Raw genomic sequence first — 14,417 nt, 5'->3', positions numbered from 1 at the left:
AACTTCTTTCTAGTACTTTGGAGCAGTAATTTTTTGTAAGAAAGCACTGGAAACAACTAAAAAAGAAACATTACCAAAAACTGTAAAAAGGTTAGAGTTTGCAGCAGCAATTCTCTTCTCTTGGTAGGGAAAGTCAGAACTACTTCTCAGAGGAAAAAAAAAAAAAAACAATAGAAAAACAAAAAACAAAAAAATAAACTTTCATGTTCTAAACTATATCGTCTGTCATCTTCAGAATACCTAAAAATTCTTTTACTGAAAGGAGGAGTCTTTGGATTCCAAAAATAATTCTAAATACATCACCATTTGATTATTTGACTTAATAGCATTAGTGTTGACACTTCAAAGTGCAAAGGTCTTTACTTCCATCTTTTCCTAATGGCAGCTGGTTCTGAAGAAGGGCATAGCAAGGTGAAGTACTTAGAATTTATTATCAAAAAGGAGCCACACAATTAAAGGAAGAAGGAAAGTATAGTTTAGAGGAAAAATTGAATTATCATGCCATTAGTTTTGGTTACTGATAACCTGCTTTCAATCAAAATTAATAAATAGAATTGAACTTCACATGTTTTTGTAAATGTACTTGAATATATTAATATTAATATATTATAATACTATATTTATATAGTAGAATGACCTGCTGAAAAGGATTTCAACTTCTGATCAACTTTTTAAGAATTTCAATTTGAGTAAATAATGTTTGTGGAGGTATGTAATGACTACTGTACACATGTGCTGTAATTAGTAATTACTTCTCTTGAGGTCATTCTGTGGAACCTGATGCAATAAATTCATAGCTTGTCATCTGGTATGAAAACTCCCACTTACAAAACTCTTACTCTCACAGTGAAATTTCTGCTTCCAAAATTAAACATACATACATTGGTATATACATTTATAAAAGGTTGGGTGTTTGTTGTTTTTGGGTTTTTTTGGGTTGGTTTTTTTTTTTTTTTTTTAATATTAGATATTGAAAATGAGAAATATACACTAGATTGGCCAAGCTATCTTTCGTTCACATGTGAACATTCACTCCATCTTAATTTAATTTCACAATCAATTTCCTTGCCTGTAAGATAGACAGAATTCTCACTTTTCTTGTTCAGATAAGTGCTTTTACACAATAGTTAAGATAAACAAAAATACCATATGTACATAAATACTAGCATATACTAGTATATGTGTATACTAGTATATATATATACACACTAGTGAAAAGTCTGTTCATTGAAGTCACTCATTTAATACCATATTTGAATTTGGCTTGGTTTTGGGAACTGTCTTTGTAGTAAATGTATCTCACACTTGATTTATGATTCATAATTCTGTATTATAAAGAAGCTTAAGTTCCTCAAACCTTGTTTCCTAAATTGTAAGAGTGACCTCTAGTGCATTATTGCTTTGCTCAGTGCTGCAAGTCTTTTTTGTAACCATTTTAATATGCCTGCTTGTAAGCAACTTATTTAGTTTTGTGTATAGTGCCAAATGCTATTAATGTACAAGTCAATTATCATTGTCTTGTGAAATTGAATGTATTCATTATAAACTGTACAATGAAGAATGATGAAGAGAATTAAAGCTGTGACTGGTCTACAGCAGGGTGTTTAACAACAGGAATTTAGTAGTCGTGTGTAGGGCTACTCTATGCACTTGAGTAGCAAATGAGATATCATTACTGAGTGACAGTACAAGATCATTTTTGTGCTGCAGTGTGAATGTCTGGCTTATGGGAGCATGCTTAGTTTACAAAAAACCATCCAAAAACCTGGGCTATAGACCCATACAGAACTTCAAACTTCCCTGCTATTGCTCAAATATTTCCAAGGATCTGTACCCTTCCAGCCACTGGGTTGTAAGATTATTCCTGAATATTCCTCCTTCCTTTGGCATTCACTTTCTTCCCATACAAGCATTGCTTCAGCCCACTCCATCCCTGTGATTCATGCTCAGTGCCTTAACAGAAAGGGGAAAAAATATGCTCAGTTCAGGTTATGAGCATTTAGGTAACTGTTCTACCACATGTATGCAGAATGAAATCCTTCAGCTTGCTAAAGCTTAATCAGATGGAACAAGACTCGCTCAGAATAATTATTGAATGAGAAAACCCCTCAAAATTAGTTCATCCATAAATTCTTTTTGTTTTTAATTTAAAGATATTTAACTTAATTCAAGACTACAGCCAGAGATGTTTAGGATACATATCAGAATTACATCCTTGAGGGCAAATTCTCCTAAAAACAATAATCACTCTTCTATTTTGTAACACCACTCAACTGGCTATGATTTACTCTTTTTTAAAAAACTTCTGGTATAAACAGATATCATTCTTTTCTTTAGTCATGAATTGTTAATACTCCCTAAGCAATCAATGCAGAGTCCATAAGTCTTGTAATCCACAGTTTTCCTTATATTTGTACTGGTGTTGAACTACACAGTGATGTCTATCATTGTTATTTGAATGCCAGCTGAATTCAGGAAATGCAAATACTAGCTTTCAAAATCATAAACTGCTAAAAACTGAGCTGATGCCGTATACAATAGTGATCTGCCAATATTTCCATGTAAGACATAATTCCTTGGAAAACGTTGCAATTATAAACAGAAAACAGAAGATCAAATGGTTCTGAACACAAATCCCTTTGAAAAATGCTTTCAGAATGTAAGCTTCATAAACAATACCCTATAGGTAGGCTCATAATAAAAAACATGTATGGATATTTTACAGTTTCAGTGTAGCAACTTGCAGGCATGATATCAAAACAGTAAACATTAAACCACAGAATAATATTTACTCTAAATGCAAATAAAAAAATCTGGAGGTCTTCAAAACACCCTGAAATGAGTTATAAATCATATACAATACTTACATGTATTCCCTGTCACTACTATGCTCCTGTTATGAATAGACATGAAAAACAGCAGCTTCAAGAAGATTTCAGTGGCAGAATCCATGTTCCCATTCACTGAGGCACCCAGTATATTAGGAAAAAGCTGCTTCGTAATTCAGTCCTATTCCTGCTTCTTCTCACTGCCTCCCTCTCTCTCTTCTTGCAGTGTTTCTCAGCGGCCAGACATCTCAGTCAAATGCTCTCCATGTCTCCTCATATCTCCTCCAAATCAAAAACACGCACCTCCAAATCTGCTCCACCCTCCGCCATCACCACAGCAGCAATCCCTGAAGCAGCAGCAGCAGCAGCAAGCACCAGTTTCACAGCGCCTCTCAGGACTAAACTGCCAGGCTACACTGCACAGCTCACTTACAGGGTCTGCGCACTAACAATGCGTTCTGGAAACCCCTTGTGGTGACAGGCAGGAAATGTGAGACTGATGAAAGCGAGAAAAGCCAGACAGTAAGACTGAGCAGCCAGTACATGAACACCAGGACACAGCCATTTGCTGGGTGCTCAACCTCGGCAGTTCTGTATTTTTTTGTAGTTTTATTTTCTTTCTATTTTTTCTTAACTCTTTTAACTGTATATTATAGAATACAAAGTATAAAGCGTATTATAAATATATAAAATATTATAAAATATACAAAATATTGCAAGTTATGCATTTTCGAATGAAAACATTGTGTGTATATAAATTTTAACTTTTTAACTGTATATTATAGAATACAAAGTATAAAACGTATTATAAATATATAAAATATTATAAAATATACAAAATATTGCAAGTTATGCATTTTTGAATGAAAACATCGTGTGTGTTATAGAGATTCTGGGATTATATGTAAGAAGAAAAATCTGCGTTTAGTGAGTGTAGACAGATTGAGACAGGCTGATAAGCTGCACCTCAGAAAAAAAAACATCAAGAGTTATCTTCTTTGGGTCTACTGCTATTAATATTGACATAGAAGAATTAAGTTTCAAATACTAAGAGAAAATACTCATAAGCATAAGACTGTGACAAGGTTTGCTGAAGATATTTAGTTTCCAAACATATGTAAAACACATACTATTTTTTCTGTCTTTTAAGAAATGGAGCTATCCTAATGTTTTTAATGTAAGTACAAACATCAAATTTAAGAAAAAGCTTCAGCAGAATTTTAGATTATTACACTTGCAGTAAATCCCTAAAGCACTTTTTGTAACAAAGGTTAAATGCACATGTTAACAATAGAAAAAGATACAGTTCTCAGTCTGCTTATTACTTCTGACATTATCTGAGGAAAAACACTGCACAGAATGTTGCTCCTTGATGGCTTCCACTCTGCAGTGTCTTTAGTTGTTATCCAAAACTAATGAAACAATACTCTTTGAAAGGGCATTCCCAGTAGTTCTGAAGTGCATTTGCAGAAAACTTAGGAATTACAGTTTCAACCCATTGATGAAACTTGACCAAACTTCTTCAAGTGGACTATTTATGAGCTCTGATGTACTTCTTTTTATTTAAGGTAGTGATGAGTTTCCTTCTTACACGTAGCAGTGACTACAAAATATAATACCAATTACCATTTAAAAACTGTTTGGTGTCAAGAACTGTGAAACAAAGTCAAAAATTTGATGAAGCTACAGAAGCTTCTGAATATTAGTTACTTCTTTAAACCAACTTTGTAAGCCCTTGAATGATGGCTGTTTCAACCACAAAAGAAACACCAAGCCATGTATTTGTTTCATACTGCCTCAGCAAAAATAACTTCTGGTTTGCAAAACTATATCCAAGGCTCAAGCAAAACATTGGGGGGGGGGGGGGGAAGGGGGCGGGAGGGGGAGGATAGGGAGAGGGGAAGAAAAAAAAAAGGAAAGAAAAAGAAAAGAGAAAGGTCATAGATATTTTTCTTCATTTGTTTTTGCTGAATTATAAGTAAATACACGGAATATAATGTAATTTTACATTTATTGAAAAGACAGTCTTTTAGCAAAAATGCTGAAATATATACATACATTGGTGCATGGATGGACAAAATTATGGAAGTCTATCCAATATCCCAATGCACTTAGAATGTCAAGAATATATATATGTATATATTCATTATATATTATTATATCATATAATGTTATATATATTATTATATATTATATATATATATATATATACACAAAGAATATGGTTTTTACATAGGAATTAAGCCATGGTGCCGAGAATGTGTATAAAATAGCATAGTTTGACTCACCCAGAACATTGCAACCTCCTCCTTGCCTTTCAGCATATCTTCCTCCTACATCCCTTATATGTTTCTGCTAAAATAATCCTAATAATGCTAAAAAACCACCCTATTTCAGTATGTCATGTTCCATTTGCCTCCCAATGGGAGGTTTGTGTCAATGGTTTACGGGCTGGTTTGGCCCGGTTCTGTGATGAGCGGGGCAGAGGGATCCACAGATCCGCACCTCCGGAAAAAAGGAAACAGGGGACCCCAAAACAATCAAAAACAAAGGCAATGATCTGAGGAGAAACAAACTAATTTACTAAATACAGTATCGGAATGCAAGATAACACACTATAATACAATATAATCAGAATTGAAGCTAATAAATCAAATATAATGAGAGAGAATGTCCAAAAGGTGGATAGGCCTCACCACAACGCTGAGGTGAGATGCACAGTCCAGTTGAGCAACAGGGAGACAGGAGCAGCGCCCACAACGAAGGGCAGGCAAAAAAGAGCGCATAAGGTGACCTTGCCAGGAGTTAAATCTCCTCTCCCTGACTGCAAAGTCCCCTGGGGAATGTAGTTCTCCTTCTTTTCTGGGCAGGTACCCAAGACTTGAGCATTAACAGTTAAAGTCCCAGTGCCCCACATGATGTTATGATGTGGAATACCGAAAGCCAAAAATCACAAAACCATGACAGTTTGTATTTAACTTCTGATTTCTTCTTCATTGATTTTGAATGGTCTTTCAGATTCCTAGTTGTCTATATACCTTTATTTGCAAGCTTTTCTTCCTATTACACCTTTTTATTTTCCTTTCCTTTTTCAATGTTGTTAGCCACCTTCTCTTGAAAATTTTCATGCATGTTTAATTTCTTTCCTATTCTATTTTTCTTTGAAAATTAGGATTCGTCCCATTAATTTACTGCAAGATCTCTCCCTGTGTGATCTGCTTGAATGTATCTTGCAAGTTCCACAGATCAGTGACTAAGATATGTTTTCTTATAGCTTCATTCTCACATTTGAAACATCTACAAAATTTGGTTGTAGCAAAACTTTAATAAATTTTCATATGTACCTTTATTTTCAAATGTAAGATTGTAATGTAAGCCTAATTTTTTAATATACCCAAAATACCAGGAAAATAATTTCCCCTTAAAATTATTCTAACAGTGTCTTTTTGTCTATAATGAGATAACACTTCTACATTTGTTTTATCCGTATTCCTTGTGTTACTATAATCTGCTTATTAATTGTAAGCCACTATGAAATGATGATAAAGACAAACAGTTGTAAGCTTCATCCTGGGGATAGCATTTTTTAGTATCTCTGTAAGAATTTCAGCTTTACAAGAAAAAACGTATTTTCATTTTCAATTAATTACAATTTAATGACAAAAAAAAAAAAAAAGAACGCAGAGTAAATTAATGTTTACTTATGAAATGCAAGCACTGAAGCAAGCAGAGTAATCAGCATCCAAGATGATTGACTAGAAATATTGTTATTCACTCATTAACTTCTGCATCTCACCCTTAACAGGCTCCATCAGGCCAGAATTTTCTACATCCAAAAATGCTACTTAACCCACCCAATAGAAAGAAAGGGATACAACTGGTGTATTTTTAAAATTTTCATTCTTCTTGACCTATTTCTGTTCTTGATTCTCTCTGCTGGATTGCAACAGTAAACCCTACCTCTAGTGTCACCTGCTGCAGCTTTGATGGCATTACAGATTTTTTCTTTACAGCAACAAGTCGTGTTGTAAATGTACCTTTTAATGCAAATTGAAGTGTTTCAATATCATTTAAAATCTTCTCAGCATTGCTAGCAACTCTGCAGAAAAGCACTGCTGTAATTGTCTGCAAATACTGCATTCAACAGAAATACACAAAGCCAAACATAAAACCAAACGAGCAGTCACATTACATAAAGTACATTGATAATGAGGCCATATTTTAGCCATTTTTAAGGAAAAAAAAAAAAGAATTTTTATCCACCTTATACTACTGTATTAGGTTTTTTTTTAATGATAGATTTCTACAATAGGATGGCATAAAAAGAAAATAATCTTGTAAAAAATGAGGACAGCATAATTGATAGTCTTAACTTTTTTTTTTTTTTTTTTTTTTTTTTTCCTCCAGAAGGGGCAGTGCAGTTTGTCTGCTGGTTGCAAATCTGCAAGTACCAGTATTTGTTAAAAAGAAAAAAAAATCTGCTTGTGAATAAATTTTTACCAATTATGACACTTCACTAAGAATTTAAAAGCTATGGGGTTATTCCAAAAGTGATAGCACCTATTTTATTATGTTGTCCCACAACATCAGAGATGGACTTTGCTGGTATGACATTAGAGGTCTCATCTATATTACATCCCATTTTGTTGCTGTGTGACAGATGGCAGCAGAGGAGCAGTCTGACAAAATAGCATCTGATATGGAAGAGCATACTATGCAAAGATAGAGTTCCTCCATAAAAAAAAAATAAAAAAGGTTAGAACCACCAATATTCACTGATGCTTGCTGAACATTTATTGAGATCAAAGGGTGGAATTGGGCACAGCAGTGGTGCACCACAGTGGGTGGTGCATTTCAGCAGTAACACTATATCACCTTCTGTGGTGCAGCTTTTTATGAATGCAACATTCAGACTCCTGTTCATCACTGATTAAAAAAAAACCTTTAATGGTGGTGACTATACTGAAAACCAACATTATTTGGCTGCGGATTTGTTCTCTCAAATAGCTTTGTTATGCTCTTTGCATCTATGGTTGTTTCCATCAAAATGAATAGGAAACATTACTTTCATCCCAATCTATGTATGACAGAAATCAGAACAGACTAGACATGGCCTAGTTAAACTTCAGGAGAAAAACAGCACATGGAAATGTTCTATTTGGACTGTCTGAGCACTGCAGTAACAAAAGATATGAAATACAGAACGAAATATATGACTAAACAGAATGCTTATCTGCTGCTGTTTTGTGTAAAATAATTCATATTTCTCTCCTGGAAGGATGAAGTGATTTACTAGAGGCATCTTTTCTTTTTCTTTTTTTTTTTTTTTTCTTTTTTTCTTTTTAAGTTTTGGTGCAAATACATATCCATAGCCCTCTTGATTCTCCTAATTTCTTGTTCAGGAGTTTTGATAAATAAGCATTCTGACTACTGTGGGGCCCAACTTAGGAAGTTTCAGTACAGACAATGAATTTACTCATCTGCTAATAAATATGATAACAAGTCTCACATACATACATAAAAAAAAGAATGTATAAAGTAATTTGTACTCATAAAATAAATGGGGAGAAGTAGTTAATAAAAATATCAAGACAGCAGTCTTGCACAAGCCTTGATACTAAACCACTGTTGTGGTTACACAGTAAAATATGTGTATCATCTATGTCAAGTGATGACAGCAACAACAGTTCTAGATTAGAAGAGTTCTTAGTTTGAAAGTGTGCGATAATGGAGGTGTTCAGTCTCAATTGTTCAACTGGGTACTAAATGTAAGTTTCTAGTGTGACTTAACAAAAAAAAAAAAAAAAAAAAAGCGCACCAGAAATCAATATGTAGTACAAATATAGAATGATATTATAGTTGGAAGCAGGGCTTCTGAGGAGCCTGGAATCAGGTGACATCAAAAGGCCAGACAAGAGCAAAGAAATTCGAGAATCCATTTGACTCCCAAATATTAGAAATTTAGGAATGGGGATGGAAAAATCCAGTAGCAGAGTAACTCCTGTTTGTTGTTCCAATAAACATAATTAAATCCCATAGAAGATTCTGAATTTAGGCTCCCTTTTTGTGTATAGATATAGCCACCTAGACCATGGAATCAATCTACGAAGACTTTATTAGGAGCAGCATATTGAAATTATTTTATGATTTTAGTTCTCCACATAGGCTAACCTGGGCCATAGCCCACTCAGTGTTCTCACTGGTGTACTTATTAATCAAAACTATCTTTCTTTATGCATTAGATAGGGAGCTTAGCTGTCCAGATGAAATGCATAGCTTTCAGGCATCTGAAAGCTAGATGAGGAGCTGCTTGTCTTGATCATGCCCAAGGATATGCCCACTCATCCTGATGCTACATCCTGATATTACAGTGCATCTTGCCTGACGTTCTTTTGTCTACGCTAACTGTATGAGAAATGTAGATTTGTTTTATTTAAAAAGATGTTGCACTTTTTTTTTTTTAATACTCTCTTTCTTTGTATAACAAGCCTAGATTTCATTGTCAAGAAGGAAGAGTCAAGTAACTGTAATTTCATAATAACTGTAATTTTTGTTGCTCAGTGCAGAGGAAACTCCTTCTTGAAGTAGAAATCTTAGCAAGATAAGCATTAATAGTTTTTTGTTTGTTTTATTCTTATGTAATGTTTATTTAGGTTATAAGAAAAAATATACTTTAATTATATGTGATAATTTCATGTACAAATTACCTCAATATAGTAGAAAGCAGACAAGTGTTCAGCTGCTATAAGATTTAACTTGTGGAAGCTATATTTCCTCAATGTTAGGAGAACAAACAACATAGTACAGCTTCTCTACCTTAATTTGGGTGAAATTTTACTTTTGCCAACAAAATTTGTGAGTGCATTAGGATACAAATCTGATGTTTTGTTGAAGCAATGCATATTACATAAAAAGAAAAAAATAAATAAACAGGCTTGTGCTAGTTGAACAAGATCACAAATATGGGACTGAGCTTTTTCAAAAATGTGAGTATTTCTAAATTGAATGGGCAGGTCTTACTTGCATTGCCAGCACTTAGAATAAGCTAAATGTAAGCAATGTCTCATTGATCTGGAATAATTTTTACAGATCAGAGTTAGAGTTTACATAGTGTAAGTTAACTATTGTTGATGTTGTTCAGCGCGTTAAGATACACATACATTTCTCTAAAGGGTAATCAATTTTTTTTGTTCCTTTCCCCATCTCCCCCTTCCTTGAGATGTTATTCATAGGCATTAAAAAAGAAAGAATTGTATTGTTCTTCTTATTCTTAATACCAGTATTCCCTTGTCATAAGTCTGTGGAGATCATTTGCAAAGTGTAGGCTTTTGAAAGTAGGCAGTTTGCCTTTATTATACTGTGAAACAGAAACACAAAGAGGAATACGTTTGGGATGCAATGGCAGCAAGATCAGCAAACCCATGAGTATTTCTTCCCATTCATACTTGGGATACAGTCAAACCACATGGCAAGGACTGTTTCATTCTGAACATAAAATGAACATTTGTTTTGTATGATTCTGTTTTGTATAAAACCAAAAAGAAAAAATTCTACACATGCTGTCTTATTTCAGACATGACTGCACAATTTCACTCACTTACTTAGACTGTATTTTTTACAGAGTACTGCATTAAGAAAACAGACAGATTCTTGTCTGAGAATGAGAAATTCATGGGAATTATGTATATCTATGTTTGATTTCTGGGAAAATGTCATGAGACACAGCATCCCAAAGTCCTGAGGTGACAAATGAGACATTAATGAATCAGAAATGCCTGGTATTTTTTTCCAGCTATTATATATTTTTTTTTTACTGCCACCAGAACTTTTTCAACAAGATTAGTAGAAAAAAAGTAGAAACCTGCTGGTTTAATGCAGAGGATTACATATCAGTGTCATGTTTTCTCTGCTGTTCAGTACTTACTCCTACACATTCACTTTTTTTTTTCCCTCATTCTCAATTGGTCATGCTCTCAGCTTGCTTAGAAGAATACTAACTTCTGATTCCAAGCAGTTCAAGAATACTAACTTCTGATTCCAAGCAGTTCTATTCTTCAAAGACAGGGCCTGTACAATCTCTAATTGCCAGTCCTTCCTTTGTAGTGAAAGCCCATACAATAATGTAAATTACACAATAGTGTACTGATGGTGAGCATATTTTTTTCTCCTGGAAATTTCTTTGTTTTCTGTAACCTCTTTGAAGACTTCAAAATGGATAACTACTGTAATAGAGTAAAAAAAGGATTAGATAGATAGATAGATAGATAGATAGATAGATAAGATGAGATAGATAGATAGATAGATAGATAGATAGATAGATAGATAGATAGATAGATAGATGTAATAAAAATCCTGAATAAGATCAATGTTTACACAGGGAAGAGTAAAACCATAGCCAGTGCTATATACTGATGGATCTGCTTATTTATTTGTAAGTTGTACATGTTCACACATTAACTTCACATATGTTACACACAGTATGTTTTATAGTTGTTCTCTTCTTTCAATTTTTGGACTTCAGTAATAGGAAAGAAAGTGAGTATTCAACTGACTTTGCTCTGTTTTAATTTTATTTATTTTATTTCTTATATAGCCTATATGGGAAATAGAGATAGTTAACTAAAATTTTATAGTGAGAAAAATTAATGAACTCTCGCTGAAATGTAACTGCACTTTAATAATGCTTATTTTTCAATATCAATGTGTATATAGAAAAGAACTGCTTGAGGGATTTGATTTCAAAATTCTTCACTGTGAGGTACTTCAAGGTTATAGCTATTTTCACCTCATAATTTTTTTTAAATATTAGAATTTCAAAATATTTATTTAGAACAAAAACAATGGGAAACAGTCTCTCTTTTATATGAAACTATTCTTTCAGTGTTCCTATCTAAATCAGAGAGCTATCATTAGAAGTTTTATTATATACAAAAACTGAGCCACTGGAAACAGTTACAAAAAACCATAACCTTACAATCCAGAATAGCATCTTTAGAACAGCTGTCTGTGATTATATTTCTGTAACCACATTTAAATAATTATTAATTATAGATATTAAGAACTTGACAAATTTTTTGTAAACTAATTAAAAATTGCTAACTCAGCTATCAGTTGAGATATCAGTGGATATCAGTTAAAAAATCTGATTTCCAAGCTTTTGTAAATTAGTTATCTTGAAAGTTTCAGTCATCTGTAATAAGAGAGGAAGCATAACCCAGTGCTTTTGGCACTAGGTAACCCATGTTACTGAGTATATTTTGCTGGCATAGCTTTTCTGAGTAAGTCTTAGCCATTTAGGGTGAGATCAAAAAGAAACTAACGAAGACTTATGAGCTAGCTCAATGCTTCATCCAAAATTGCAGAGCTGTAAAATTCAACCACCAGCTTCCAACTGTCTCTGTCTTCCAATACTCAGGAGCAAAATGAATTTCTCATTTCCAATTGAGCTCCAGAACAAAAGCAATCACTCTGTGGCGTCTTTTATAGGATAGTTATAGACAGTGTCCCGTGTGTGGTAGTGGACATAATGTTCCACTAAACGTATTAGTGGCATAAAAACATGCTTTCTAACCTGCAGTAGAAGTGAAATTCTATATTTTTTTTTTCCTATCTGTGTTAGCCTGAAGGCTGAAGCACTTGCAGCACTGAAGAAGTAGAAAGCAGTAACATTCAGAAAAAAATTCCGAGGGCCAGATATTTCCAGTTAGGTATTCAGATCTACCATTATGAAACATAAATTTTAGACAAAGAGAAAACTACAGCACTGGTCTCCTGCCTGACCTAATTTCCTCTCCTTTTTTAAAAATTCAAAATATAATTACATTTAGTAAGTAATGGCAGCCATTGATTTGGTAAGTCCCTTGATGGTATATGCCTGGTTTGCTCTCAGCACTAGATAGGCCTATATTAACCCACTTGAGGTGTTGACGCAGGTCAGGGCATATCTTGCCCCCTCAGACCAAGTAAAAGGGCCCAATGTAATCAACCTGCCATTGCTGCAGAGGACTGTGTACTCTAGGAAGATGGTCTGTTGTTCTGGGCAATGGTCTTGGTCTCGGAGCAAGCATCGCAGTCTCAGCATGCTTGGACAATGTCAGATAGTTGTATGGGCAGCCCCCATGCTTCAGCAGTTGCCCACATTGTCTTTTGTCCTGCATGCCACAGCTTCTGACGTAACCAGCAGCTGATGTTATTGGATGGTGAATATTCGGTCCATCAAACTCAGGCCAGTGTGTTTGCTTCATCATTACCCGGTGATTGTAGAGGTTGGTGGCCAGAAACATGGTAGACATATCCGGTCCCATGTCTAACCGCATTCCATACGTCTAACCACATATCTCTACCCCAAATTAGTTGGATGTGGATAGTTCATTCCTGGGTGGCCCACTAGGCAATCCAAGGAGTGAGCCCCCGGTATGCAGCCCAGCCTTCAGATGCTCGTGCAGGTGCAAATATTCAGTATACCGTCATTGGGTTCCTTAGTTATAACCATCCACATGGCTTGCAATTCTGCCCACTGGCTATGACAATCCCTCTCTTCAAACCAGACAGTTTCAGTGGAGGAATGGTATGCTACAGCTCTCCACTTGCTGAGGTTACCCTTGCTGAACTCATCCATATAACAGGCATCTTCAAGGATGGGATATTTCCCTTCTTGAATAGGACTCTTCTCCAGTGAAGCAACCATTGTTTTTTCTTGCCGATCACTGCGATATGTCATTGGGCTTAGGATCTTCTGGAGTTCTTTCAGTGGTGATAAACACAGACTACTCCTCCAGCTGAGATAGGATCTTCTTGAGTTCTTCTTTCAATGAGATGAAGATAGGCTACTCCTCTGGCTGAGACAGGTGATCCATTGTGACACTGTTTGTGCTTGGGCCACCCCTGTCTTAGGAAGATGAGTCACATCTTTCAACCACCCCTGAATTGATAGAATGGTCCTCACTGTGATTTCAGCTATTTGTTGTTACCGGTTCTACTGCCTGTAATGTGGAGAGGGCAGCCAATAACTGTTTTTCAATCATGCTATATCTTTCTCCTGTTCCATGCCAGACCTGAAACCAGAACCAAAAGGGATCCAAACAGAACTCTGGCGTTGCCAATGGCCCCAGCCAAAGCCATCCTGAGTGATGTGAACATCCACTTCGGCTGGGAGGGTAGGATCAAATATACCCAATGCCTTTGCTTGTTTAACTGCCAGTTTTGATCATTGGCAAGCCTTGTGTTCTGTTCTCCCTCAGTCCCATAGTTGCTCCTTTTTTCATGAGTCTGTATAATGGTCTCAGCAGCTGTGCTAAATGAGGTATAAAGGAACACCAATATTCCCAATATACCTAAGAAAACTCCTACAGCTGCTTTGGTGTTGCAGGGACTGGGAATGCATGAACCTTATCTTTTACAGCACTGGGTAGCGCTGTAAAAGAAGCCTATACTGTCTCACATTGGTAATCTTGCTTGGTTCCGGCAGGCGAACAGGCTCATGCTTCAGATGGCCGCTCAACATTGCCTGCACCACCCAGACACTTATGTACCTCTGTCAAAGTTTGAACAATCCTACAGTTGTCTGGAGAGCCACATAAAGTGTCCATG

General features: G+C 35.3%; 1 protein-coding gene across 1 annotated transcript in view; it reads right to left on the bottom strand.

Annotated features, from left to right (window-relative positions):
• The window catches only part of CNTNAP4 (contactin associated protein family member 4), a gene marked incomplete at both ends in the record, with an annotated part of 193,079 nt that extends 190,127 nt beyond the window's left edge, over positions 1 to 2,952 (bottom strand). The window contains one exon of the mRNA XM_079548789.1: positions 2,868 to 2,952. Within this exon, the coding sequence (XP_079404915.1) occupies positions 2,868 to 2,952 (85 nt within the window). The remainder of the gene's footprint in view (positions 1 to 2,867) is intronic.
• Between the last annotated feature and the right edge of the window lie 11,465 nt (positions 2,953 to 14,417).

The sequence above is a fragment of the Tetrao urogallus genome (assembly GCF_951394365.1).
Source record: "Tetrao urogallus genome assembly, chromosome: Z".
Taxonomy (NCBI): Eukaryota; Metazoa; Chordata; class Aves; order Galliformes; family Phasianidae; genus Tetrao; species Tetrao urogallus.
Note: the sequence above shows the minus strand (reverse complement) of the source record. Positions and strands in the feature narration are given on the sequence as shown.